The sequence below is a fragment of the Trichogramma pretiosum genome, unplaced genomic scaffold, assembly GCF_000599845.2.
Source record: "Trichogramma pretiosum strain Unisexual culture from Peru unplaced genomic scaffold, Tpre_2.0 scaffold42, whole genome shotgun sequence".
Lineage (NCBI taxonomy): Eukaryota > Metazoa > Arthropoda > Insecta > Hymenoptera > Trichogrammatidae > Trichogramma > Trichogramma pretiosum.
Genome location: NW_019641653.1, coordinates 132,057 through 155,190, shown reverse-complemented (window position 1 = coordinate 155,190; position 23,134 = coordinate 132,057). Strand labels below are relative to the sequence as shown.

At 38.0% G+C, this 23,134-nt stretch overlaps 6 protein-coding genes across 8 annotated transcripts; 3 read left to right on the top strand and 3 right to left on the bottom strand.

Moving 5' to 3' along the window:
- Positions 1 to 82: 82 nt before the first annotated feature.
- Positions 83 to 3,735, bottom strand: LOC106651862 (CTL-like protein 2). The gene is made up of 7 exons (XM_014370548.2): positions 3,267 to 3,735; positions 2,504 to 2,629; positions 1,939 to 2,431; positions 1,565 to 1,852; positions 1,021 to 1,491; positions 652 to 946; positions 83 to 580 (listed from the first exon to the last, which is right to left on the bottom strand). Exons 1-7 carry the CDS (start codon positions 3,292 to 3,294, stop codon positions 281 to 283), a joined length of 2,001 nt encoding a protein of 666 aa, XP_014226034.1. The 5' UTR covers positions 3,295 to 3,735; the 3' UTR covers positions 83 to 280.
- A 98-nt stretch (positions 3,736 to 3,833) lies between these two features.
- Positions 3,834 to 6,891, top strand: LOC106651921 (pre-mRNA-splicing factor ISY1 homolog). The gene is made up of 4 exons (XM_014370618.2): positions 3,834 to 4,490; positions 4,580 to 4,602; positions 4,695 to 5,010; positions 5,081 to 6,891. Exons 1-4 carry the CDS (start codon positions 4,488 to 4,490, stop codon positions 5,459 to 5,461), a joined length of 723 nt encoding a protein of 240 aa, XP_014226104.1. The 5' UTR covers positions 3,834 to 4,487; the 3' UTR covers positions 5,462 to 6,891.
- A 1,745-nt stretch (positions 6,892 to 8,636) lies between these two features.
- LOC106651922 (synaptotagmin-16) lies at positions 8,637 to 15,085 on the bottom strand. Of its 2 annotated transcripts, none has more exons than XM_014370619.2 (8): positions 14,551 to 15,085; positions 12,007 to 12,195; positions 11,782 to 11,919; positions 11,548 to 11,696; positions 11,271 to 11,456; positions 10,876 to 11,196; positions 9,651 to 9,995; positions 8,637 to 9,172 (listed from the first exon to the last, which is right to left on the bottom strand). In XM_014370619.2, the coding sequence occupies exons 1-8, from the start codon at positions 14,582 to 14,584 to the stop codon at positions 8,960 to 8,962; spliced, it is 1,575 nt and encodes a 524-aa protein (XP_014226105.1). In that variant the 5' UTR covers positions 14,585 to 15,085; the 3' UTR covers positions 8,637 to 8,959. The 2 variants fall into 2 exon arrangements, with proteins under 2 accessions (XP_014226105.1, XP_014226107.1); XM_014370621.2 differs by having other exon boundaries at positions 12,007 to 12,192.
- A 437-nt stretch (positions 15,086 to 15,522) lies between these two features.
- On the top strand, positions 15,523 to 18,213 carry LOC106651873 (probable cardiolipin synthase (CMP-forming)). Its single transcript, XM_014370563.2, has 4 exons — positions 15,523 to 16,993; positions 17,154 to 17,491; positions 17,571 to 17,828; positions 17,899 to 18,213. Exons 2-4 carry the CDS (start codon positions 17,165 to 17,167, stop codon positions 18,175 to 18,177), a joined length of 864 nt encoding a protein of 287 aa, XP_014226049.1. The 5' UTR covers positions 15,523 to 16,993; positions 17,154 to 17,164; the 3' UTR covers positions 18,178 to 18,213.
- Positions 18,214 to 18,257: 44 nt separating this feature from the next.
- On the bottom strand, positions 18,258 to 19,725 carry LOC106651830 (complex I intermediate-associated protein 30, mitochondrial). 2 transcript variants are annotated; one of them, XM_014370497.2, is made up of 3 exons: positions 19,610 to 19,725; positions 18,921 to 19,306; positions 18,258 to 18,826 (listed from the first exon to the last, which is right to left on the bottom strand). In XM_014370497.2, the coding sequence occupies exons 2-3, from the start codon at positions 19,283 to 19,285 to the stop codon at positions 18,304 to 18,306; spliced, it is 888 nt and encodes a 295-aa protein (XP_014225983.2). In that variant the 5' UTR covers positions 19,286 to 19,306; positions 19,610 to 19,725; the 3' UTR covers positions 18,258 to 18,303. The 2 variants fall into 2 exon arrangements, with proteins under 2 accessions (XP_014225983.2, XP_023315867.1); XM_023460099.1 differs by lacking the exon at positions 19,610 to 19,725 and adding an exon at positions 19,375 to 19,573.
- A 50-nt stretch (positions 19,726 to 19,775) lies between these two features.
- On the top strand, positions 19,776 to 22,967 carry LOC106651828 (polyribonucleotide nucleotidyltransferase 1, mitochondrial). The gene is made up of 6 exons (XM_014370496.2): positions 19,776 to 20,011; positions 20,256 to 21,173; positions 21,253 to 21,617; positions 21,705 to 21,865; positions 21,938 to 22,249; positions 22,353 to 22,967. The coding sequence occupies exons 1-6, from the start codon at positions 19,872 to 19,874 to the stop codon at positions 22,728 to 22,730; spliced, it is 2,274 nt and encodes a 757-aa protein (XP_014225982.1). The 5' UTR covers positions 19,776 to 19,871; the 3' UTR covers positions 22,731 to 22,967.
- The last annotated feature ends 167 nt before the right edge of the window (positions 22,968 to 23,134 follow it).

The window sequence follows — 23,134 nt, the reverse complement described above, 5'->3', positions numbered from 1 at the left end:
ACAGTATAAAATATATAATAAATAAGTATATATATATAATTAATACTAACAGTTATTAAAATTTTTGGGTGCATTTAGAAAAAATTATGAAACAATTAAGTTTTAAAGCTATTAAATATTTCTCAATACTTTCACTGCAGTCTTATTTTTAATATGATGAACAACTATCAATTAATTGTGAGTACATTTAAAAAAAATAACACATAATAATATATAAGTTTAAAATGGCTTCATTAAAAATTTCAGTGAATTCCAATGTATTAAGATCTTAATTCTAGATCTACTTATAAATTAATTTCATTAATTTGTTACTCATAAAGTAGGGTTTTTCTTCGGTACCATCATTCCTCTCTGAATCTTCGATGAAGCACAGGAAAATAGTCTTGACAGCTACAGATTGCACGGAAAAGAATACCGATGCGATTATAAAAACTCCAATAGCTGTTCCCAGCAGGGCTATTCCAACGAATTCTGGATCAGTCGTTTCCTCGTCGAGGGTCAAAGAGTAATACAGAGTTACTCCAAATACCGCTATGCTGGCGACGAATAGTTTAGCCATTATGAACATCCAATCGGTGATCTAGGAAGTAGATATTTTGAGTAAAATTTATTGATTCGTTAAAATTATAGCTTAACAGAGTTGGAGCTTACCGTGTCAACTGCAACGATTTTCATGAGATTTCTCATGATCAAATTAAATGCACTCTTGGCAGATTGACAAAAACCTTTTCCGTGAATTGCACACATAATGTAGGCATTGTAGTTCAAAAAATTAAGTAGTGAATCGAGCATCTCGTATGCGTATCTGAAGCAAAAGCACAAGCTTCCTGCACAAGCTCCAGCTCCAGTACTTCTGAGTCGATCTTGTAGAGCTCGGAAGATGAGTTTAACTATTTGAGATACTGTTAAAATAAGCGAGCCAATTGACACAGTTCCGAGATGAAATCTATACGTAAACAAGATAATAAATTTGTTGTTTTTGGAATGACAAAAAGTTAAATATTAAATTTTGAAATATACCTCGTTGCTCGGAAAAGACTCTCGAGTACGCAATATTTGCGCACATTGTTCTTGTTGTAAGTCCAATACCAGGACGCGAAAGCTCCCCCAAGAACTATATATTCAAAACCAGATATGAAAAACATAAGCCAGATGAAGCCAACTACATTGATAGTGTGGAGAAATGATATATACTGCGGATTCTCTATTCTGTCTTGACGACACTGCAAAAATTGGCATGGCTGTCCATTTGCGCTGCACTCGTTGCTAAAAACGATGGGATCGCAGGGCGCACCGTCCAGCAAATCCGTATAATTCCCCAGGCATTGGCATCCGTCAGCGGTGCCATCGCCGATTCTATCAATTATATACTTCGGAACGGTTATCGTGCTGAAGCTCAGAAGCGCAGTAGTTGTCAGCGCAATTACGAGTACGTAAAGTAAGTACGGTAGAATCGGGAATATCAATGTCATCGGTAGCTGCATCATAGCTCTGAAAAAAAACAGAAAAATCATTATTTTCAACTGAAAAAGTATATATTTTACAATTCAATTGTCATACGTACTTGCTGGATTCTTTTATCAGTTGACAACCTAAGTAAATGTTTTTGCGCATGGTTATTATCAGAGCTATCACCAACAGAACTATTATCGATACACATATGAGGGAAATCAATGTGTCGGATTTTTTATGGCGCACGTAATCTTCGATTAATTTGTAAATTCCAAAGAAAGCAATAAGCAAAAACACAGCAACCGATGCATAGAAAGAGGGAACGGCGAACCATCGCAATTGAATGACATATAATAGAGCGAGGACTCCGCCACAAATTATTGCGATGAGTGTAGGGGTCCTAAAATTGAAAAGAATAAATTAAAAAATTGATTCTGTTTTTGATGTTAAATCTAAGTTGATTCTGAAAAGAGTAATATTAATTACATGGCTTTAGTAGAGTAACTATAGAATTTTTGTACAATGTGCTCCATCTCCTTGATAGCTACTCTGACTTCGAACAACTCGTCACTCGATATTGTTTCGTTCTCGTGTCCCTCCCAGGCATTCTGTGCTAAACACTTGTTTCTCCAAGGCTCACTTTTTAAATACCACTTGGCACATTTTTTGTGCGAAATCAAAAGATCTAATTGATCGAAAGACGCTATTGTTGTAACATTAATATCAGCGGTGCAGTGTAATTTTTCCTTGACTTTATCTAAACTGTCCGTGTTTGTTTCTCGTTTGTAGATGAAATTTTCTGTGGGACATTGAGAGACACAGGTGGACGGCGCCAAACATTCATGTTCCAGACCAGAGCAATTTTTTAAATCGAGAATTAGAAGGTAAGGTTTATCTTGAACTTCGGGATCCAAACCGCAAGCGCGATCAGCATAATCGTAAGGTATGTCGAGTTTGTTTAGATTACCACGTGATAGACCTAAATGAGAAATTTGAAAAGTAATTACGTATAGTTTAAAGTTAAAAAAAATTTTTATTTAAAAATAATTACCGTAAATAGCATTGGCTATGTAAACTGATGTGTAAAGCAAAAATGTTACCAACCAGATGCGATCAGTTGGAAACCGTACCACATCTACCGGTCCCTTCCATAATGGATCGTACGGAATTTTCTTTCCTGTAAAGTGAAAGAATGTGTAAAAAAAACTGAAGTCTAATTTTCTATTAAATTTTCAACGAAAATATTTCGATGTCATTATTCATAAATGCGAGTATTTTGCATATTTTATCACAACCCGTGTCACTATATCGACGAGGGGGCGAGTTTACATTTAAGTTTTTGCAAGAAAACACGATACGAGACTATAGGTAGCTATTAATATTTCACTTTCCGCTTATGCCGTACACACTTCTAGCAAAGTATAGAAAATCGCCAGCGATCTTTCTACGCACTTCTACGTGAAATCTGCACTATAAGCCGTAGGTTTTTTCCTTGGAAAACGCTTGCTTTTAAAAGTACTTAAAAAAAATTTTTCTCGATTGATCGAGAATATTCATAATTACTTCGAAATATTGGTCATGGTTCGTAAAATTATGCAGATAATTGCTTTGACAACTGATAATGCAATGCTCAAGTTTCATAATAAATGCCCTAATTTCTCCGGAAATACTGAATGTATTTTGGGATACGTTTTCATGTTTCAAAAATAGCCATGATTTTGATCGCTGTTGATTTTTATCACTTGAAGTGAATTTAATTGTACTTTTGGAATAGTGGAAGTAAAAAAACAATAGAAAAAAATGTTATAGCTTACCGTATTTTTCTTGATTGTTGGCCATCATCGTGAACTTTGGGTAGCAACGAGTTGCATTCGGGCTGGCGCCTCACTCACACTCGAAATAGCGAGCTTAGAAACTGCACGTGAGCAACGTTCGACGACGTTTGTACCAGTCCCAAATAATAACCCTATTAGAATCGTGTAACAACCTGCAGTAATCGTGTTCTTCTCTTCGTTCAAAATTACTGTACTTTTGAAGACAAACAAAAGCCTCTAACGAACAAGTCGCACGAAACACTTGCAAGCACAAAACACCCCCGTTTATCGATTGTCTTTATATACCATATGTAATAACAACGTTGAAAAATCCGGTGCAACAGTTGCGGTGGTTCGCGCATCGGTGGCTAGCAATGAACTGTATTGAATAGTGCAAAAACATCGGTGCTGAGGCATCACGTATAGTCACCGATCGAGGAGCTGCCTTACTACCCGAAACGAAGTAGCAGCATATAGAGAAGCTCGAAGTAGCTGCGCGAGGGTGAAATCTAGCGTCACGACGCACTTTTCACTTCGATATACTATCACGAAGCGCCTGCATAGACTGTATGATATAAAATGTAAATCGAAGTATATCGAACTTTCTTCCGCGTATATATCGAGAGTTGCATATTTAAGCTCGTTTAGGTTTTGTAAATGTGCTGTTAACACGTCAACCGAATGATGATCCAATTCTTAACGTCTGTTTCAATTGAAGTCGTAATTGCATAAGTATCATTATTTTTTTTTATTTTAAATTTTTGAATGCTGCATACTGAAACAAGTATATTTGTCTATTGTTATTTAAATCAATCGCCGATCTCATTATTCACCTTATTACCGTGATTCTTTTTTATATTTTTGTTTTGCAATTTATCTCTATTTGTAGGTAATGAATCTATATTTTGTTTTGATGATGCCGTAAAAATTGCATCAATTTGGCGGATGCTGATGTTTCGTATTTCATTCACGAGTATCAATAATATTGTTTTTGTGTCATTGGTAATCTTGTATAATCATAAAAAAGCCCTCATATTTAATTGATAATTTTGCGAGCAAACATACGGCGCTAGTGCTCGAGCTGTCATCATTGACGTCTGCTGTATGTTGCCTGTTAATCCGCTGAACGAAGTGTGTGAATCGCACGCGCCGGCTAGAGAGTTCCAGAGCGGGACCATAACATAACCTCCTTTGCTAGTATATTTTGACAAATAAATAACAATGGTACGTATTAGTATATTGATTATAATTATCTATAAAATTAGCATTTAATTACTAATAATTTATTTAATGATTCTTGTCTTTTTTTTCAGGCTCGTAACGCAGAAAAAGCTATGTAAGTAATTTACTCTTTTTGTTATTGTTTTGTTTGTTTCGTGAACTGTACTTACTATACTTACTAACATTTTATTCATTTACGTTATCTAGGACAACGCTCGCTCGTTGGAGAGCTGCTCACTGCAATGAAGGGCATAGGAAAGAACAAGAAAGAAGACCGTACTTAGCATCCGAATGTAAAGATTTGAGGAAGTGTGAGAAATGGAGAATGCAAATCATAAGGGAAATTTCAAAAAAAGTTGCACAAATACAAAATGCTGGTTTAGGAGAATTTCGAATAAGAGATCTCAATGATGAAATTAATAAATTACTCAGAGAAAAACGACACTGGGAAATGCAAATAAAAGATCTTGGTGGAACGGACTATGCACGTCATGGTATCATGTTAGATAATGAAGGAAGAGAGGTACATGCTTTTAATTATTTAGGAAATAGCTTTATATTAAATGAACATTTATTAATTTAATAAATTATAGGTACCTGGTAATAGGGGCTATAAATATTTTGGAGCAGCCAAGGATTTGCCCGGGGTTAGAGAGTTGTTTGAGCAAGAGCCTCCTCTACCACCAAGAAAAACTCGTGCAGAGTTAATGAAGGACATTGATGCAGATTATTATGGTTACAGAGATGACGATGATGGATTGATAGAACCTTTCGAAGATTTAGAAGAAATAAAACACAGAAAAACTCGGATAGAAGAATGGGAGACTAAACATGAAAATGATCCAGAAACAGAGGCTGAGAAAGAAGAAGAAAAGGATCAAAACGTAGAAATGCATATACCTACTCAACAAGAAGTACAAGCAGCGCTGCTTCAACGTAAAAAACAAGAACTTTTAGATAAGTACGTGCTCTAATTTAAGATAATGTGAAAATCTACACACATTTTTGTGTTATCTTAATTATAATGTAAATAAATAAATTCAATAGAATAAGGTTTACTTAAAAAAAAAGTTAGATTCATTCCACAGTAACACAAAGAAATCATCAATGTGACTAACATGTTCACTGACAAACAAAATATGATGCTATTTTTCATCAGCAAGTTTTTATTTTCTCATGTAGTTACAACTATTTTATAGATTGATTTATATCAATTATTTTTGAATACAGTTTTTACAAAACATCATTATAAGGTACATAGTAGTTTGAATTTTTTTTCTCACATTATGAAATAACATTGATTAAAATCAGCTACTTTTGTGCAGTAGACGTTGAAACCTCAATAAAGATATAGTAATCGGTGCTTTAATTATACATAATACAAACAAATTTAACATCATTACACGTATTTTAGGATGATTGCAAATTCAATAGAAATATTTAGAATATTTCACGAATCAACTGATTAATTATTTGTCGTTTTATAAATTGTCATAAATTTTTTATCATTTTGATATTTATTATGAAAAAGTGCGATCTTGCATGTAGTCATCAAGAATTATATTCAAGAGAACAAATACAAAATACATATATCTGTTACAGAGTGTTAATAAAAAATGAATGTAAAAATGTCACTTAAAAAAAGAGCCACTGCTTTAAGCAATGTTTACAATTAAATACATGAGTGATATCATTTAATTTGAAATTTATCGCAAATCTTAAAAATCATCTTCATGCGTAATACAGTATATCAATATTATGCACTTTTAATCGTTACATTAAATCAGACTACATGTCACTTAAAGATTATATATTAAATTATTAACTTATGCTTGTACAGAGGAATGGGCGAAAAAAATTCGAATTTTTATAATAATATTTTCGTCGTCTCATCGATGAATAATTGTAGATAATACACATCCCTTTATGTATCGGTTCAAGAATGGAAAGTTATGAAAAAATTTATTGTGGTAATAAAATTAGCGAAAAATGCGAATCCTTACACGAATTATTACCAAAGCGTTGAATAACGAAATAAATTGAAATTCGTATCGACGTTTCCAATATCGCAGTATAATAATTTTTATAAAATTCTTCGCTGAAACTCTAAATTGACAACTGAGTGCAGACAACATAGAACCATGTAACAGCATATTTCCGAGATCCTTTTATGTATGCGTCGTATATGATTTCATGCTTGAAATGAAAAATTATAAATTCAAAATATTTATAATAATTTTTATATATCACTCGTGACCCGTGTTTATATAATATTAGTAATTTGATGGATCACAAAATTGCGCGCATATTATATTATTTCACTTTGTGCATCGTCACTCGTTGCTTTGTTTTTATTAGAATTTTCTGACCCATACATTTACGTATATTGCCATCTTGAGCGCAAAGGTACTTATATAGCTCAACATTGCCTCGAATATTTGCATCCTGCAGGACCAGATTTCGTATTTTTCAAATGCATATTACGTATATACTAATTTCCATTCATTTTTATGAGGTTTTGCTTGCAGCTAATTTCGTCATCGGTTTATGCTCCTTATCACTTAGTTTTTAACCTTATTTTTTTACATCGTAACTTTTTTATCGTAATCAACATATTCAATGTCCTAAAAATCACAACTGCCTGTTGTAAAAGATGCATATAATGCAAGTATACATTTAAATGTAATGTATAATATTTTTTATTTTTCTTTGTGCGTCATTGGATGTAAAATCTATGTTTTCAAGTTACAATCTGTATTATTAAATTTTTTTTTCATGTTTCATCGTCGTCTTCGCGTATCATAATTTTATATATATAATATAGTAACATCTCGGTAGAAAGCATAATAAATACTTTTATTTATTATATTCTTTTTTTTTGTCATTTTTATTTAACACAATACAAAGATATTTTTATAATATGCGTATATATTCGATTATACACATTTAGCACGTATACCAAGCTGGGTCATCGTTACAATGGACATATTATATTTTAAGGTATATAGTGTGGACCATCCCATTTCGCGATCCTCGTTGTTAGCCAAGTTTTTCACCTGTTTCTGTGTGTGTATGTAGATACCATTCATACTTTTACAAATATATGTTTATAGAGTGTGTATGTCGAGGGACAAAAGGCACAAAGTAACTCAAATTTATAGGATATTTCATTGTGCTAATTTTTTCTTCTCAATTGTGTTCATCTGCTTCTATAATGTACGGTCATACACGTCTAGGATTACATTTGGTAAATATATATTTTCAGCTCTGTTGTACAAATGTCGACTCGTATATTTTATATGTTATATACAACAGACGGGCCTCGGAAAAATAATAATGTTATATAGGTCTATGCTGTCTTTCACGCGTTGCATCACATACTCGTTCATCATATTTAAACATTTCAGACTCGTCGTTCGCTCGCATATCTGGGATCTGCTCATCCCCCACCTCAATTCTATATGAGTAATTTTCTTTCTTCAACGGCACCCGCAAGTGCCGTTTCCCATTATACATTATCTTCTATTATATAATACGCTTACGATTTTTTCGTCATTTGTTTTGGCAACAACTCGAGAGATGTACTGGATCTCTCGAGATATCGGAAAATCACAATCGTCACAAGAGATCGTATGCGATCTAAATCTTGCTTTTTTTCATCTTATACACATACATGTTTCACGTTACAATCCCCGGGTTGAGAATTTGCTTCCTTTTCACGTTGGCATAAGTATCTATATTATATATTAGTAGCTCTTTCTATCAGTTTTGTAAAATGAGAAAGAGAGAAAAGCGATCGACAAGAGACGCGTATGCGTGTAACAAAAATTGGATATCTTGCGTGCTCGAGAATATCACTCATTCGCGTAATCGCATGTTTTTCTGCTTTCTTTACCGCGTGCGTGTATTTTTGTAACTTTTTTTTTACGTTTATCGTAGGTACTATTTTATGCATGCAAGCCGCAACGACCCACGCACACAAACCCACGCTGGCGTGTCGTCGCTTTTAACACATATCGACTGCCGACTGCTGTGTGCAATTGTACTGCAATACGCATTTCGTCGTTGCGTCGTCGATAGCAGGGCAGTTGTTTTTTTTTTTTTTTTTTTTNGATAGCAGGGCAGTTGTTTTTTTTTTTTTTTGTTTTGTTTTTTTTTAATCTTTTTTTTTCTATTTTTTTATTTTTGTTGGCGAGACTTTAAAAGCTCGGGGTGCAGTATCGGCAATGCTGCTGCGTCACAGCAACTCCTGCGGTAGTGAACATACTACGCGCGCCAATTATTTACGGCTGAGCTTCTCGAGTTTCCGAATCCGTGCGATCATCTCACTTTTTCTCTCTCTATCTTTTTATCTCTCTCTCTCTCTCTCTCTCTCTCTCTTATCATGCCTTTTAGGTATGTATTATATAAGGAGACCACCGTGGCTCGTCGCTTCACGATCGGGCCCGGCTTCGACGCCAGCTGCAGTCGCCTCAGGGCCGCAGCAGCGAGTGCCAGCGCTGTATCTGCGTCGGATGGGCCACGGCGCGCACGTCGTTCCAGTGCTGAAGCTCGTCGGCGCCGCTGCAGCTCTGGCCCAGACACAGCCAGCCGATCATCTCGCGGCCCTTCTTGCCCAAGGGGGTGCGCCGGCGATTGTAGACCGATAGGTAGAGCGTCACCTCGGCCAGTTGGAACAGAGCCACCTGCGTGTAAAGTCGCAAGAGTGAAAAAAAAGAAAAACGAGCTTCATTTTCGCGCGAGTCTTCGACTGTACTTTATTGATTTGGAATTGCGGCTATTCTTACCGATGCCCGAGCTGCGGATACATTTTTACGCTACTTTAAATTAATACATCGATACGTCGATAAGAGAATAGCGTCGAAAACAAACGCCTCGACTTACAGTTTTATAAGGACAGTTGGCTATATAGCATCGAAGTATCGAGTTTACAATCGGAGCTGGCTCCGCATCGAACGTCATCGGTAAGAAGAGCCGTGACTGCTGCACGTATAGCGCAGCAATGAAATATTCAAGCGCAGTTCGTTGCAATATATTTCAAGAAAATTCTCAAGGATATACAAAGTGTATTATTTCGAAGGATTGGATTGACGCACGACGGAGACGAGGCCAATTTCGCACGTGCGCGTCAATTATTACACAAGTACAATACAAAGCCCTTACCTGAAAGATGAAAGTCTCCTTGTAGAGTGGATTCGGCTGTGCCCGGCGCAGACCGGTCTTGGCGCGGCCCATCTCGTGGCCGTTGGCGTCGACCAGCGCCAGCTTTACGTAGGTGTCGGGCGGTTTGGTGTCCGTGGTGCGAAAATGCGAGCCCTTGATGATCTCGACGGAGAGGCGGCCCGTGACCCCGTTGTAGGTGAGGCCGAGCAACAGCTCCGAGGTGCTGCCGCCCTTCATGCTCGAGCCGTAGGGTGGCGTCTGCGGCAGGGCGTACGACTGCACCGACTGCTGCGAGCCCGTGGAGTCGCTGCGCGTCAGGCTGGCCGTCGTTCCCCAGTCTTGTGCCTGGATAAATGTTTGTGCATTTATAATTGACATGATTCTTTAGAGAAAACAATTTTTTTTAAACAAAATCTATAATTTAAAATCGTACTATAATTTACGTAGGCATACTTAAGCGGGACATAAGTTCCAATTTTCGTTGCAGATTGAGTCATGCATTTCATATTTATAGGACAGTACGTGTAAATTTCATACATCGTAAATCTCGATTTAAAACACGTATAAGAGTCCCTATATAATATATGACATAGCAAGGTGACCTTGATTTCACAGTGGCGAAGAGAAGCTAGCATGTACTGCACGCACATACTTCAATATACAACACATAACAATTACTGTTGTACGCCGCAGCTATATATTACACCTATACATACGTGAGTCGGTAAACTTCGCTGCGAAGTTTTGCATACGCTAGAATATCTGAAATTTCTGTTGCATGAATTTTGGATTGCGCGATGAAAAATCATGCAAAAGCATTATAAAGTATTTTCAAAATTGAAAAAAAATAACACGGAATATCGATTTTTACGGAAAACTACTTTTATGTAAGTTTTTTCGTACTTCAATATCTAGGGTGAGAATTGAAGTAGTTTCCGGAGAGAAATACGATTTTATTGCATCAATCAGTGAGATAGAATCGCATTGCCAAGACTTGGAAGCAGCGTCGTATTGCGCTTTATCAAGATATTACCATTAAGACTTATCGATACAATCAAGGTCACATACATTTACGTCTTGGAAAAAAGTACAGTTTTTATCAAAGTATCGTAAATCTTGGATAAAAGTTGGTAGGCTCTTATAAAATTCCAATCAGATTACCCGTTTTGAGTCAAGAGTATTAAAAAAGGAAGAATAATGAGTGTTGAAAGGAGTAAAATATTACCGAAGACGTCGGCGGTGGTTGGAGCGCGAGCCACAGTGTCGTCTCCAGGCGCAGATTCATCCGATCGAAGGACACGCGAGCCTCGCCCAGCAGGCGCTCCCGGCGCATTCGACCGCTCCAGAGGTACACCCGGACTCGCACGCCCATGGCATTGACGTCCTCCGGATTGACTCGCGGCAGCAGGAAGCTCTCCATGTACTGGGGCGAGCTACCCTGGCGCACTCGAGTCTTACGGCGCTGCTTTTTCGAGGGCAGCAGCACCAGGCGAACTTGGCTGCCACCGATACCGGCGGGATAGTTGCGCCCTTGCAGCACGTGGATCTGCATAAGTTAAGAGGGATTCGTCGTTATAATTAATTTCAGAGTAAAATATCGTAGCGATTTTGTATACGCACCGTCATCTCTCGCATCGGTGCGTCGTAGAGGAAGGCGACTTCGAGGGTGGCCACCTCGTCGGTCGACATGGCCAACGAGGCGATGGTGTCGGTCGGCGAGGTCGGCACATTCTCGTCGCTCGGGGTCGGCGATATATCGTCCGCATGATCAAGGGTAACGGCAGACGAGCCTACATCAACTATGCACTGCGAAATGAACAATAGAAACGCACGAATATATATTTTGAGTAAGTATTGAATTCCTCGATAAATTTTAATCATATAGCATCCGACTCACTTGTTGCTGATGATGTAGCTGCTGCTGATTGTGGTGCTGCAGATGATGACGCTGTGGCTGCTGTTGTTGTTGTTGTTGTTGCAGTTGCTGCTGTTGCTCCGATTCTCGTTCCTCGAGGCAATTATTGTTGCAGCTGAGAGTCGCAGCATCTGTACAACAAAGATACTTACTCAGTTTTATAAATGAAAAAAAAGATCGCGATGTGTATAGCGTTGAAATTCTCGTCGAGCAAACCTTGAAAATTGGCCAGCCCGTCCTCGGCTTGTATGGTCAACGTGTCGGGCGGCAGGGGATTGCGGCAGCCCAGCCGTCTCAGTGCGTCTTCTTCCGAGTCCGAACTCGTCTCGAGATCTCCGAAAGCGTAACCGTTTCCTGCGCATCGATCATTGAAAATTAAAATTTTATGTTATTACTCAATATTATATTTTGAGTACTATTAGCTGAGCCGCTGCGGCGTACCGATATTCTGTATGGCTGGCACGATTCCGTTGGCCTCGCAAAGTGGCACGCAGACGCCGCCGAAGAGGGTAGTAGCCGAAGTAGTGACAGGCGTCGTCGTGTAATACCACTTGCGCGTCAGGTACAGGCCCACGACCATCAGCAGCACCACGAATCCCAAGCAAGCACCCAGAAACGCTGTCGTTTCTACTGTTGTCCAATCGAAACGTATAGATATAATAAAAATTCATTCGTCGTAGATAATGATTATTATGAATTTTAAATTGCCTCATCGAGCGCAGGATAAAAAAGAAAAGAAAAAGAAAACAAGTATTAGCTCATCGACCGATGAAAAAATTGATGCGCGTGTCGTGTTGCATGATGTATATAAAACACGACGCATAACAAATGCACGAGCATCGATCGGGCCAAAGAAAACTCTACACTGGCATAACTGCACACATACACGTATACATGTTTACACAGATAACGTCTGAGCGAGAAAGAGAGAGAGAGACAAGCGCGAAGAGTGAACGAACACAATGAGTTCATCCTCGGCTGGACGCGTCGAAATTGCTTTACCTCCGCCTGCAGCGCGCCGTTGCTTGCTCTATTTGTATATCTATATAAATTTATGTATACACGAACTCCAAGAGTCGTTGGAGACACACAGACCAGCGGGGAGTAAGTAATAATTATTCATGCAGAACGAGAGTTAAGTGAAAAGGCTAAAGCCTGATTAGAAGGCAAACGACGTTTTTGAAAATATCTCCCTTCGTGACGAACTGATCGCATAATTTTTCACGTTTTCCCTGAAGGACTGAGTCGATCCGACGTAATACTAATTATTCGTACGGTTCATTGGCGCGTTTTCCTCGCAAAATTTCAGGTTTAATCGCCGTTTACTCTCGCTTATATTGCAGTGTCGGAGCGTCGCCGCTCGGAGGTCGAGTCACTGTCGAAGACGAGCTTACGGCGAAAATAGGCCCATCCAGCGCGCCAGCCGCGTCTCGCTTGTCTATAGATATGTACGAAAATCTCTTATAAAGCTCGAGTTGCAATGAAAACAAAGAAAAAAAAAAGAAATTGTAATATCGACTCTATTGAAGAGAATATAAAACGGCTTAAAGCGCATTTATACTTCGATTCTCTGTAAATGTACGCTCGATCATACACAATGTATATGCTTGCAATAGGTATATGCTCACTTGTCTATAGAACGGCAGGTATAGATACTACGTAAAAAAAAGATCCGGCACTCGAGCTATTGCGCAATGCCACCAGCAGTTAATTTTATACATCGAAAGCTGTAACATGCAGTGCAGTAAAAAACTATACATTATATATCGCACCGTATTCGTCGTCAGCGAGCTTTATCGAGTTTTATAAATCAAGCGTACATATGTGTGTGTGTGTGTGTGTGTGTGTGTGTGTGTATCGATACGTAAATCCAGCCATACAAGTATGCAAAATAAAATAAATAAAAATATGCCAATTATCTAGTCTCAGCCGCAGGACGTGACAACAGCAGGAGCTTCTACCCCCCATCTGTATAATAGAGAGTTATACGATCGATCAAGGAAAAACGACGAGTACACGACGCATAAATAGAGCCGAGAGTACATAGAGGCGGAATTGGCTTCTATATATTATATATTTTATATATATTGTATAAAACGCGTAGATCCCTATAACGGCGAGTCATGGTCGTTGGGGTAGCTGCTGCCGCGGCGGGACGCGCCAGCCGACCTCGACCTGCAGTAGCAGCACCACAGCAGCAGCTCCATCGACAGTGAGGCGAGCTCATATACCTATAGGTAGATAGATAGATAGACGTGCAGATACGCGTGTACAGAGGAAGAGCAGCGAGTGATATGGAAGAACAGGCGTATGGTGTGCAATCATAATCCGCGCGTGGATCATTGTAGCGAAACGATCTCCTCCTGTACATACTGACGTGTTATTGTATGAGTCGCGGAAAAAGCGCCTACATGATTCGTCGCGAGTATTCCAATGCATGAGCTTGCAATATATAGGTGTCAACCTGCTGCAATTGCCAACGCATAGTGCACAAGCAGGTGCAGTATCGCACTCTACCCCCCCAGCTTTCGATTTTTCGACGCGTCGTCGTGAGCAGGTCGACCCGTGGCGGTGGATCGCGTCAGTCATACGCGGCGTATCGCAGAGGGAGAGAGTGAGAAATAGCCCCACCATCGGCACATACCACCCCAGCAGATCCACTGCCGCTTCTCGTTCCTTCTCTCTAATAATACAGCCGCCTCAGCGTCACGCTATGTGCGATTAAACTGTCTCTCACTCGCCCTCTCTGGAATATTCCGCGCTCGAGCCTGCCTGTCCCTATAAGCCACGATTTTTCTTCTTTTACTTCGCATTTTTCCTTTTTCTTTTCACCTTCGCCGAGTGAGGCGCACTCATTTATTTACATCGATACGGGGAAAAGTACACATAGCCGATAGCACGTATTTAGGTATTAGGGTCGCGGTAGTTGGCAGCGGCGTTGGAGGCGGCGGCGGCGGTGGCGGCGTGCGAGACACATGGACTTACCCGCAAGCAAATGGTCCGGTCCGGCTAGAGTCATGCCTCTTGGCTCATGAGGCTTGTTTTGAGAGCTGTCGTTGGCTGCCGCGGGACCGGGGCCTGATGGGCATAATACGGGCCCCTCTTACCCCCTGTCCCCGCTGCTCAGCCCCCACCTGCTGCACCAGGAGCAGCAGGCGCCACGATGCACCCACTCACACCACTGCTATTTAGCGCACGCGGCGAGCTTAATTTTTCACGCTACTTTGACCGTTGTTGCTTTTTTGTAAAGCAGATAAATTTTTCGACGATGACTCGTCACTGCGATAATCCGTCACTGATTAACCGATGAGCAGGACGTTCACATGTTGTGCATTCTATTCTCCGAAACGCGGTGATACGCACGATAGAAAGGTCACGCGCTCGAGCTCGCATATACAACACGCTGCGGGCCGCCGAGAGCCTTCCTCGAATCGATGTTCTCGTTACTCCGTAGCGCGAGGAATTCGCTCGACTACTGCACCACTGTGCTCTCTCTCGTGCTTTCTCTTTCTCCGTCTCTCTCGCTTTCTGTCGTGCCGCGAGCGCGCGCCACTCGAGGCTCTCCTCCTTCTCCTACTTTTGCCATCGAAAGCTTCATTCTCTACGAATTCGCTGCTACTGCTTGTGCACGGATATGGGGTAGAAGAGGGGGGGTGGGTAGTAGTAGGCACACTGCGCGCATGTGCTTTTATCGCGCGCGCCCGCTGACATATATACACGCAGTTCGTGGCAGAAAGCTCGGCTATAGGCTCTCTATGTATATGCCATTGCTATATAACGGGGCAGAGCAGAGCTTTCAGCTATATCTTAAGCTCAGGTGTGTACATTGACAGGTGGAGGACGTTTCGTTGCAACGTGTGTGTGCGTGTGCATATAAGCATTATACAGGGTTGCGCGAGCACGTTTTTCCACGGCCCCTCTCCATGCCAATTTCACCCAGTACTTGAACCTCTGCGCCTCTGCAGCTTTTGTGTGTACAGTGCAAGACGATTCGGTAATGAGCAGACAACGAAAATGCAGCATTGCAGGGGCGATGCCTGTATGCCTACTCATATGCTATTGTTATTATGGCCGCGTTTGTATAAACAAAGGAGAGCCCTACTACACTGGGTTTGTGAGTCAAACGACGTGCGCCGTGCCTCTGTCATTATATTATATCCTTTTTGCTGCGGCGCATCTTCTCCGCCAGCAAAAACTTGGCTTGTACATGCAGCGCAAGGAATGTTCACCATGAGGGGCGCCACACGCTCGATTTGTGCCCTCGTCGTTGCGTTCGCGCGAGGGGCAACCTGTTGCGGCTTAAACCCACTCGATCTCCATTGCTGCCTGTGACCTTGCTACTCAACCCAATTGCCGATCCATCCGCTCGCCTCGTTCCGCCTTTTTATATTATCATGCGCGCATCGATTTTCATTGATCCGTCATCGTGTGATATCCGCGATCGTTTGAGAGTCACGACGCAACACTCCACGTTACATATCGATTACATCGACATTGCATTCGAGCACTGTAAGCTTTATTGTTGACGAGCATTGCGATCCACTATAATTTTTCATCGCGAATTTTTTTTGACACTTTGGTTTTGAATGAAAATTCACGAAGAATACGTAATGTGTTACATACTTGATCAACACTGTGACCGTAAAAATAAAATACTTGATCAATGTAAAATTAGTCAGATTTGCGAGGAACTTTATTTTTTGAGACCTTTTATTTTTGCTTTGATCGCGTAACGATTTAAACTATCAAAATATCAAATTAACGATAAGTTAGTTATACATGAGGAAACATTAATCAAAATCTGTTGTATAGATTTTTTAAGAAATAGAGTAATATCAACCCGAAAACAGATTCCCATTAGAACCTGCCTTAAATTCATAAATTTTGTTTTTTTATATCTTAGCTTCAGCTGATTTTTATTGGAATCATAAAAACCCTCTCCCAAAATTTCATAAAATTCTCTTCCCCAATACCGCAACTGCCGAACCATTCTCAGAATTATTCTCAAGTGGTCGAAATCGTATCACTCGAGAAATTTCGAGTCGCAGTTTACATTAATGCACCGTAAAATAATTGCGTCTGACACAATCGCAGGTTTCCTCTACTTACTGACCCTGCGTGTAAATGCAGGCCACGTGACCGCCTGCGAGCCATGTGCCTTAATATCGCGCAGTCACATTCCTCCGCCAAGCGAGCAGACTTCTCTATTTTGCTGTCTGCTATTCACGCTTCGCTTGCTTAGATGGCAGCTTCTTGTACATGCTTATGTTATGAATGCTCATATGGCTTGAGCTGCTTCAGCATCGGTAGTGATAACATACCGAAATATGTTATAATGAGCACTTGCAGTGACGTTTCAATCGACTGAGATTCTACGCTTTATCGAGTGCGTAATGTTTGGTTCACCGTACAAATTCAAAAGTACCAAGTAAGTTACGCAAATGAATATTTATTCCTTTAATTTGCCAAGCCACTAGTGAAGTAACCTAATACAAAGTTTCAATCTCACGTCAATTTTATAAATTAAAGGACTTTTTTGATGCAATGGCGATTTTTCCCTAATTGTTCAATGACTCTGTCACTTTCAGGTATTGCAATTATGAGTTACTTTGCGGTGCTACGTCTCACCAGATGCAGAACACTCGATAGGTGTTTGATTGAGAGAAGCTTCAGACAAGTAGTTCCTCGATTATACTCTGTAAATAACGATGAAGCTTACGACAGAAAACAAGAAATCAAACGGTTACGTAGGGTAAGGAGAAAAGAGATTAAGGCCCGGTTAATTCAAGATTTCGAAAAAACAAAAAAAAGAGTCGAGGAGATCATTGAGAGAGAAAATATTTGGACAATACCCAATTTTCTGTGTGTTGGACGTATATTATCAACTCCATGGTTGAGTTACTTGATAGTATCTCAAGATTATAAAGTAAGTATATAATTTGCAGTAAATGTTATAAGTAAACTTTTTCATCAGACCTTTTATTAAAATACCATATTACTTCTAGGTAGCTCTTTGGCTTCTTGGATTTGCCGGTCTTTCAGATTTAGCTGATGGATGGATTGCACGCACATGGACATCGCAAGCCTCAAAGCTTGGCAGTTTTCTTGATCCTGTAGCCGATAAGCTACTGGTTGGCACAATGTTTTTATCGCTTACTTGGGTAGGATTGATACCAATTCCTTTAACTGCCCTTGTAGTTTCCAGGGATGTTGCTTTAGTAGCTGGAGCATCTTATGTTAGATACCGTTCATTGCCACCACCGGTAAGGCTAATTTTTTCAGATTTTTAATAATCCACACTGCATTCATTCGTTATTTTATTCAATTTTGTAGAAAACACTGGCTAGGTACTTTGATGCTACACATGCAACAGTTCAATTAGCACCAACATTCATAAGTAAATGTAATACTGGAGTCCAATTACTATTGGTAGCAGGAACACTAGCTGCGCCAGTATTTCATTTTGTTGACCATCCACTGCTTCAAGGTCTTTGTTATTTAACAGCAATTACTACTATTGCAGGAGGTGCTAGTTATTTATTTACAAAAAACACATATAAAATACTATCAAAAAAAGATAGCACAGGCAGGCAATCATGTAAAAATAATTGAAATCGATTGACAAAAAATTGTAAAAAACTGTTTCTATGTACATATTTATTAAATTTTGTTTTAAAACAATATTCTATGCGTATCAATATTTATTTACAATAGTTCAACTGTTAACAATTTTTAAACTTAGTAAATTTTTAATTCAGATTGGTATTGCTCATAAGCTGTTTCTTCTATGTGACTTGGATCATACTCAACACCAACATAATCAATTTCTAAACAGAAAGGTCCAGTGATTTTATCTGCTAAAGTCAAGCTAAATGAACCAATTGAATTTTGTTTCAAAGGTGTTGTTGACGTTTGAAGCCTTCCCTTGTATGCCATGAAAAATTTGGAAAATGGTATTCTTATGTGTTGCCAATATGGCCCACCTCTTGTCCATATAAAATAATGGTACGTGTCATACATGGTAAGATCTTCTGGAGTTTCTAAATGCAAGTTAACAGAATAAACCCTGCCATCTCCTCTAATACGTAGAACAATATGAGTATAAAGTTCCCAATTATAGTATATTTTCTGTTTAAAAGGACTCATAGGTGGAACAAGTCGTAAATTGACAAAACCTGATCTGGTCATTTTTCCATCTTTGGGTATTTTTGTATCGAGAAAGCCATGAAACATACCTTTTGAATCACGAGTTATGTCTAAACTATAAAATTGAAATAAATTTGAAATCTTAACCACTGGATATCAGATAATAAATACAATCATTTTTTTTATAAAAACAATTTCAAATGACTTACTTAGCAGAGGAATATCCCATTTCATGATCTTGATCAACAGTTACAATCCATTTGTCTTTATCCTCGGGCTGTCCTGTAAAACGCATAAGGACATCTACTTCATGAGGATGTACAACTATCATTGGACCTCTCTTGAATTCACTGATATAGTTTCGATAAGTTTCCTTTATTCCTTCTTTGAATAGATTAAATTCCAAAAGTAATTTTCTTTTGAGTGACCATTTTTCCCATTCTCTCTCTTCTTTCGATTTTATTTGTTGACCATCTTTGTCAGGAAATTCATGAAACATAGGTCTGCACTTGGACGAGTGAAAACCTCTTTTTGATACATTTTGCACTAACAATCGACCCCAGTATAACGTCATTATTATTTGAAAGATTCACGCCTAAAAAATGTAATAATTATTATTACATTAAATCACATTAAATTAATTTTTACATCAAATGAATTAACTTTAAATAACGTCAAAGCATTAAAAAAAAAATTTCTTATCACTTTAAATACAGCATATTACAAGTTTATTTTCTTTATATTTTAGAAAACTCAACACTGTTTAATAACGTAATGCAAGCAACAGTAATATATTCATTGCTGTAGTCTGCTACAATTCACATGCTTCCCAATTTTATCTTTTAATTACAATAAAAATGAAAACACGATTCTAACTTTTTTAAATAAAATTTTTTACCTATTATTTATGAATTGATGACCATTGTCAAGTCGAAATTGCCATTGGAAATTAAATAAATAAGTATTTTGTCAAATTGGTTCGAGTACTATCTGGCAGCCTTGCGTTATGCTACAACAACACATTCATCGTTCTTTCTTTGTACTAAACCGTGAAATGTGACGGTACTTTAACGCAGCATTGTCTGCTGCATCGAGCATGCTGCAAATATTTCTGAATGCCATTCGCCGGCGCGATATGAAGTGAAATTTTCATCGCAAGCATGGCAACACTCAGGCTATTTAAACAAAATCGACTACTTTTTCCTGCCAGTGGGCGAAGGATCAATAATAAATGTGCAAGTGCACAATTTAACACAGATGCAACACCCATGTCGGAGGCTGTTGTTCCATTTTCAAATGGGTAAGAAAAAAAATTGCATGAATCACCTAACCAAATTGGATTTTAGCATTGACAAGCAATTGCATTAAATAAAGTCATTTAGGGGACAGTTTCATAATTGTTGTTTGTTGATAAGTTTTTGTTTGTTCCTGGTGAATCACATGTTAAAATAAAATGACTTGACAATCATTCAGTTTCTCAATTTATTTGTATCTGCAATCTTAAAAATTCTTGAGAATAATTATTTAAACATTTAAATTTTTAGCAAAAATATGTTACTGTCGACGGGCAAATTTGCTCGAATGGCTGATGGCTGTGCAGTAGCAACTTTGGGAGACACATCTGTAATGGTTACAACTGTTAGCAAATCACATTCTTCAAACAATACATCATTTGTACCATTAATCGTGGACTATAAACAAAAAGCTGCTGCAGCTGGAAGAATTCCTACTAATTTTTTCAGAAGAGAACTAGGTCAAACTGAGCATGAAATATTAACTAGTAGATTAATAGATAGATCATTACGGCCTTTATTCCCTAAAAAGTATAATTATGAGACACAAATTATGTGTAATATGTTGGCAATAGATGGAATTAATGATCCTGATGTGTTATCAATAAATGGAGCTGCGACTGCTTTAGCTTTATCTGACATTCCATGGAATGGGCCAGTTGGTGCTGTAAGAGTTGGTCTTATTGATAAAGAAATTGTTATTAATCCAACTCGTCAAGAAATGTCTCAGAGTTCATTGAATTTGATTATTACTGCTACAAAAGAAAATCTAGTAGTCATGTTAGAAGGATCAGCTGATAATATAAGTGAAGAAGATTTGAAAAGAGCTATTGAGTCTGGAGTTAAAGAATGTCAATCAATAGTCCAAACTATTCAAAAACTTCAAAATAGCCACGGTAAAAAAAAAAGAGTATTGGATCCTCCAAGTGAACTCTCAGATGAGGTAAAAGAGGCAGTAAAAATGTTGTCTGAAATGAAGTTAAGAGAAGTTTTCACAGATTATAAGCATGATAAATTATCACGTGATAATGCTATAGCTAACATTAGAAATGAATTAATGACAGCAATGAAATCAAGTTTTCCTGATTTAGATTTGAGTGCAGTTGTTGAATATTTCTCTGAAGTCAGTAAAACAGTCTTCAGATCATTAATATTTGAAAATAATCTGAGGTATGTTAAGAAAAAAATAAATTATTTTTCAAATGTCTCTAATGATTAAAAAATGCTTAATTATAAAAAAAATTTTTAGATGTGATGGACGTAAGCTTAATGAGTTACGAAATATTTCCTGTGCAGCTGATTTATTCAAACCTCTTCATGGTTCAGCTCTATTTCAAAGAGGTCAAACCCAAGTTCTTTGCACAGTTACGTTAGATTCACCAGATAGTGCACTTAAAATTGACACTGTATCAATGTTAGCTAGTGGTATCAAAGAGAAGAATTTCTTTTTACACTATGAGTTTCCTCCATATGCCACAAATGAAACAGGAAAGTCAGGCATTGGTAGAAGAGAAACAGGACATGGTGCCTTAGCAGAAAGAGGCTTACGTTCTGTTGTACCAAAAGATTATCCATTTACAATCAGATTAACAAGTGAAGTTCTTGAGTCAAATGGTAAGCAATGTACACACAGTGTACACAAAAATTTTAATAAATCTGTTACAACAATTTTGTAAAAATATGCAAAATTGCCACCTTAAGGTTCATCATCAATGGCTTCTGTGTGCGGAGGTAGTTTGGCTTTAATGGATGCTGGCATTCCAATAACATCTGCAGCTGCTGGTGTAGCTATAGGCTTAATGACCAATTACAATGAAAATACAAATAGTATTGAAGACTATAAAATACTGACAGATATTTTGGTAAATAAATTTAGACTTTTATAAATTTTTAAATGATCAAGTTTACTTTGATGTATTTAAATTTAATTTTAGGGAATTGAGGATTATTTGGGAGACATGGATTTTAAGGTAGCAGGAACAAAAACTGGTTTTACAGCTGTGCAGGCTGATATAAAAATCCCAGGACTTCCATTAGACATTGTATTCAAAAGTCTTGAGCAAGCACATTCTGGAAAATCGCAAATTTTGGATATAATGAATAAAGTTATATCTAGGCCAAGAACCAATAAAAAAGATAATATGCCAGTCACTGAAAGTATTGATATTCCTATGCATCTCAGAGGAAGACTTTTAGGTTTTGGTGGAAGCAATATAAAAAAAATATTTCTCCAAACAGGAGTCCATGTAAGAGCTAATTTTTTTTTCTTATTTACGATAACAATTTCAAATCTAGTACCATACTTTTGTTTTGAATTTTAATAATAATGAAAACTGTTTTTTACTTTAGATAAATCAAGATGAAGATTTTAAATTTACTTTGTTTGCACCCAATAAGTCAGCAATGAACGAAGCAAAAGAAATGATTGAATCTTCAATTAAAGAAGTAAAACAACCTACATTAGAATTTGGAGGAATTTACACTGCAAAAATAGTAGAGCTAAAAGATTCAGGTGTGCTGGTCACTCTATATCCTACTATGCAACCGGCTCTACTTCCTAATTCCCAGTTAGATCAACGGAAAATAAATCATCCTAGTGCACTTAATCTAAAAGTAGGAGATGAACTTCAAGTCAAGTACTTCGGTCGTGATCCAGCATCTGGACAAATAAGAATGTCACGTAAGGTTCTGCAGACGACGAATTTCGTAGCTAAAAATTTTACGTAGCTACGTATTTTAAACAATTTTTTATGTTTTGTTACTCAATCTGTGAAAATGATTATTTTTACACCATTACATTTATAAAATTTATAATTGTAGACGACTAAGTTGAAACAATTATTGTTAATGTGTAAATATATTTTGTAAATACATACAGTATAAGTAGAAATGTTATGTCAATGAAATAATTTAACTTTATTTGTTTCAATTGTATAAAATGTGCAAGATTGTTCATTTTATTGTGCTCGAATATATACATTTTTTAAACTGCAATTATCGTATTTTTCGATTCATTCGATGATGATCAAAGGAAAAGATTGAAATGCCCGAAGTTGGCTGAATTTTAAACAAAACACATTCGTACGTCAGAGTGCACGTAAGCCTGTGCAAACCGTTGCCACGCGTGTAAT